Source organism: Dendropsophus ebraccatus, chromosome 4 (genome assembly GCF_027789765.1).
Source record: "Dendropsophus ebraccatus isolate aDenEbr1 chromosome 4, aDenEbr1.pat, whole genome shotgun sequence".
Taxonomy (NCBI): domain Eukaryota; kingdom Metazoa; phylum Chordata; class Amphibia; order Anura; family Hylidae; genus Dendropsophus; species Dendropsophus ebraccatus.
In genome coordinates this window covers 44,329,743-44,334,303 of record NC_091457.1, presented here as the reverse complement: position 1 = coordinate 44,334,303, position 4,561 = coordinate 44,329,743, and the positions used below count along the sequence as shown (strand labels likewise).

General features: G+C 45.0%; 1 protein-coding gene across 1 annotated transcript; it reads left to right on the top strand.

The window, feature by feature from the left end:
- The first annotated feature begins 428 nt into the window (after positions 1-428).
- On the top strand, positions 429-1,393 carry LOC138789276 (4-galactosyl-N-acetylglucosaminide 3-alpha-L-fucosyltransferase FUT6-like). Its single transcript, XM_069967879.1, has one exon. It carries the CDS (start codon positions 461-463, stop codon positions 1,391-1,393), a length of 933 nt encoding a protein of 310 aa, XP_069823980.1. The 5' UTR covers positions 429-460.
- Positions 1,394-4,561: the final 3,168 nt, after the last annotated feature.

The window sequence follows — 4,561 nt, the reverse complement described above, 5'->3', positions numbered from 1 at the left end:
GAAGCGCTTTGCTAAGCTCGGCCATCAGCTTGTCAGCCGGCTGCCTTTGAACTCTTTGCCACTCTGTGCCACTCTACTCCGGGTGCCTGGAAAAGCTGCATACAGTTCTGGGAACCTTCTCCTGGGACTGCATCCTGCTTTTCCAGGCCCCCGGAGCAGAGCACCATGGAGTTCAAAGGCAGCCGGCTGACAAGTTGACGGCCAAGCTTAGCAAAGCGCTTCACTTGGCTGATACTGTAAATTCACTCACCCCTAACGCATTTACAAAAAGCATATAATATTTTACACAAAACTACAATTATTGTGTTTAATGCTAAGTTTTGTTTTTTCGTTCTGTTTCAGATGTGAAATAATGGCTGTGCTGCAATTATCCTATCGTATATGCTTCCTAGCATTCCCCTTAATGGTTTTACTCAGTTTCCTACTATTTTCTTATAGTAAATTTGAGAAGTATGGCTCCATGGAATTTTATTGTCCTAGTCAGCCTCCACCCAAAATAGAAGCTGATATCATTGTGTTGCTATGGACGTGGCCTTTTAGAGAACAGTTCCCCTTAAATAAATGTCCAAAACCCTTTGATGAGCCTCGATGCTTTTTCACAGTCAACCAGACCTTTTATGACAGAGCACATGCTGTCATTTTCCACTTCAGGGATGTTTGTGACAGGAAAAGTCAAATGCCGCAGATACCAAGACCTGAAGGACAGTACTGGGTGTGGTTCAACATGGAATCTCCAAGCCATTCTCCAAACGTGGACTTAATGGACAACCTCATAAACCTCACCATGTCCTACAGAAGTGATTCTGACATCTTCACTCCATATGGTTGGCTGGAGAAGAAGAATGAAGCACAAAATTTTACCATCCCAGAAAAGACAAAATTAGTAGCATGGGGTGTAAGCAACTGGAATCCTAATTCCAATCGGAATGAGTATTATAATGAACTAAAGGATCACATCCAGATAGATGTTTATGGCCAAGATCACCTCAGTTTACCCTTTGAGGACTTAAATGCAGTCTTTTCAAGATATAAATTCTACTTAGCATTCGAGAACTCCAAACATAGGGACTATATCACAGAAAAACTCTGGAGGAATGCCCTCATATCTGGAACTGTGCCAATAGTACTAGGCCCACCTAGAGAAAATTATGAAAAATTCATTCCACCTGATTCTTTTATTCACGTGGACGATTTTCCTAGTCCAAAGGACCTTGCTAACTATCTTCTCGAATTGGACAAAGACCCCATTAAATATGAACAGTATTTTAAATGGAGGTCAAAACTACAGCCGGCTAAGGAAGACTGGGCAATTGATTACTGCAAAGCCTGTATAGCACTGCATGACGCCCCTTCATATAGAATATATCGGACTCTTACTAAATGGTACACATAAGGAATTTACATATAATTGCACAGCAATGTTCAGCTAGGATCAGCACTGTTGAAGGATTAGCTAGATGAAGGATCAGCATGGGAAATTGCGTCAGATAATAACTGTTGCAAGGATTTGTTTACAAAATTATTTCTGATTACACATAAAAAAATGTAAAATTATATACGTCAAGAGTTTAGGTTAATATTCTAGAACGATATGTGGGGGTGAGGGGCTCAGTTCTACTGCTGGAGGTTTGGCTTTGTTTGATAACAATAGTAGCCTAAATCAGGGTAGCTCAAGTGAAAGTAATAATAATGAAAATATTGCGCTATATGTCCCTGTGACATGTGGGAATATGTTGTCTGACATTTATTTATTGTCTTGATGTTTCATTGTAATGCTGCTTAATCATCTATATCATAAAAATGAAAGTCTGTCTGTCTGTCCCGTATAGACTTCCAAACACCTGAACCGTTTGACCCCAAATTACACAGATGTACACAGATACATTGGGTGCCCGGGAAGGTTAGAGTGAAGGTCCCGTCCCTGTCAGATGTACAGGAGGGGAGGGGGAAGGGGAAGAGCGCCCCATAGAAATGAATGGGAAAATGTCCACACCGCACACACAGGTGATATAATTAGTGCTGCAGCTGCCCAGGAGAAACGGCAGTTGGGAGCCTTAGCAACCAATAGGATTACTACTTTTATTTTCAAAGGGAGCTGGAATCTGATTGGTTGCTAGGGCCAGCTGCCTCACAACAGATCCACAGAAATAAATACAGTAACAGTCTATTCACACATCAGTATATTTTCCAATCCACAATTTTGAATCCGGAAGCAATCCGCAAATTTTCATCCGTATTGCATCCGTAAGATACAGGCCCCCTATAGAGTTGTATTGGGTGTGTCAGTTACTGTCCGTACTAGGGCCTGTCCTTTTTTTTTTTGCGGAACAGATTGCAGCCCAGTACACAACACGGATGTGTGTATGGGTCTATTGAAATACATTGGTCCTATTTTTCTGCGGATCCGCAATTGCGGCCAGGAACAGGATGTGTGAATAGGGCCTTGGGTACAAACTCACTGGGCGTATCCGCAGTGGATTTCTCGCTGCGATCCCTGCCCTCTACACTCTATGGACATCCCACTGTGAGTTTGTCAGCAGCCGGCCCCGTTAACCCCGTGCCGCTGGAGCATATACATCACCTGGTCCCAGCTCCAGCTTGCTTCGGTGGTGGTGGTGTTGGGAAATAAATAAAGTAAGGGGGTGTTAGGGAATGTATACAGCATGGGGGCTACCTGGGGGGGGGTTACAGCATGGGAGCTACTTGAAGGGGGGAGTGTATACAGCATGGGGGGCTATCTGCAGGGGGGAGTGTATACATCATGGGAGGCTACCTGAAGGGGGAGTGTATACAGCATGGGGGCTACTTGAAGGGGGAAGTGTAGGCAGCATGGGGGCTACATGCAGAGGGCAGTTTGTACAGCATGGGGGCTACCTGAAGGGGGGAGTGTATACAGTATGGGGGCTATCTGCAAGGGGGGCAGTCTATACAGTATGGGGGCTTCCTGCAGGGGAGGAGTGTATACAGTATGGGGGCTAGCTGCTGAGGTGGAGTGTATACAGTATGGGGGCAACCTGCAAGAAGGGGGGGGGGTGTAAGGGCTCTATTCCACCGGACGATTATCGTTCAGATTATCGTTAAATCATTCGAATCTAAACGATAATCGTTCGGTTGAAATGCAGTTAACGATTAACGACCGAACGAGAAATCGTTGATCGCTTTATAAGACCTGGACCTATTTTTATCGTTGCTCGTTCACAAAACGTTCACAAATCGTTCGCATTGAATAAGACGTCGTTCGGTCGTTCGCAGTAGATACGAACGCAATAGTGAAGAAATATCGAAGAAAAAACAAATCGCAAATACGATCATAAGTAACGATTATCGTTCCATGGAAATAAGTAAACCTTTTCTGGTCTTTCGCAATAACGGTCGTTTGAGATCATTAATCGTTAACGATTATGCGAACGATAATCGTCCGGTGGAATAGGGCCCTAAGTAGTATGGGGGCTACCTGCAAGGGGGGGTGTATACAGTATGGGGGCTACCTGCGGGGGTGGAGTGTATACAGTATAGGAACTACCTGCAGGGGGGGTGTATAGAGTATGGGAGCTACCTGCAAGTGGGGGGAGTGTATAGAGTATGGGGTCTACCCGCATGGGTGGGGGTGTATACAGTATGGGGGCAACCTGCAAGAAGGGGGGAAGTGTATAGAGTATAGGGGCTACCTGCAGGGGTGTAGTGTATACAGTATAGGGACTACCTGCAAGGGGGGGGTGTATAGAGTATGGGGGCTACCGGTAAGTGGGGGAGTGTATAGAGTATGGGGGCTACCCGCAAAGGTGGGGGTGTATACAGTATGGGGGCTACCTGCGGGGGGAGTATACAATATGGAAGCTACCTGCAGGGAGGGAGTGTATACAGTATAGGAGTACGTACCTGCGGGGGGGGGGGGAGCGTATACAATATAGATGTAGCAGCAAGGGGGGGGAGTGTATACAGTACAGGGGCAACCTGCAAGGGGGGAGGGGTAGAGTATTAGAAACTTTGAATCCTCTTCTGTGTTATCCTCACCAAGGATGAAAGGTAGTGCCTAAGAGGGTCAGATTATGCAGGATTGTGTATGCACTTATTATTATAAGCTACAGGGTTTCTGCACACACACCTTACTTATGGTCTGCGGGGGGAGGGGACCCCCAAACTCTGTACTACAAGTATACAGGACCCCAGAACTATACACTACAGGTATACAGGTCCTCCACCAACCATATACTACAGGTATACAGCACCCCCAAATTATACACTACAGGTATACAGGACCTTCACTAACACTGCCAATGTTGAATATAACCAGGCTCAGCATAACCCTACGAATGTTGTACATAACCAGGCTGTATATAACACTGCCAATGTTGTATATAATGATGTATGTATTTAGGATGTTAAAAGTTTTTAGTTTATCTCTAATGTGCATAAGCTACAATTTACATAAACAGTGCAGAACTGTCGGGGTATATAGTGTATTAAGGGGTATATAGGGCTCCTGGCAATTTCCCCTTAAGCAAAACAAAAAAAGGGCATAGATTGGCCTCCTGGGCGACTTTGGAACAAATCTTATTAA

Bases quoted from the DNA above. Each gene is read 5' to 3' on its own strand.
- LOC138789276 (XM_069967879.1), top strand. From the start codon at position 461: ATGGAATTTTATTGTCCTAGTCAGCCTCCACCCAAAATAGAAGCTGAT.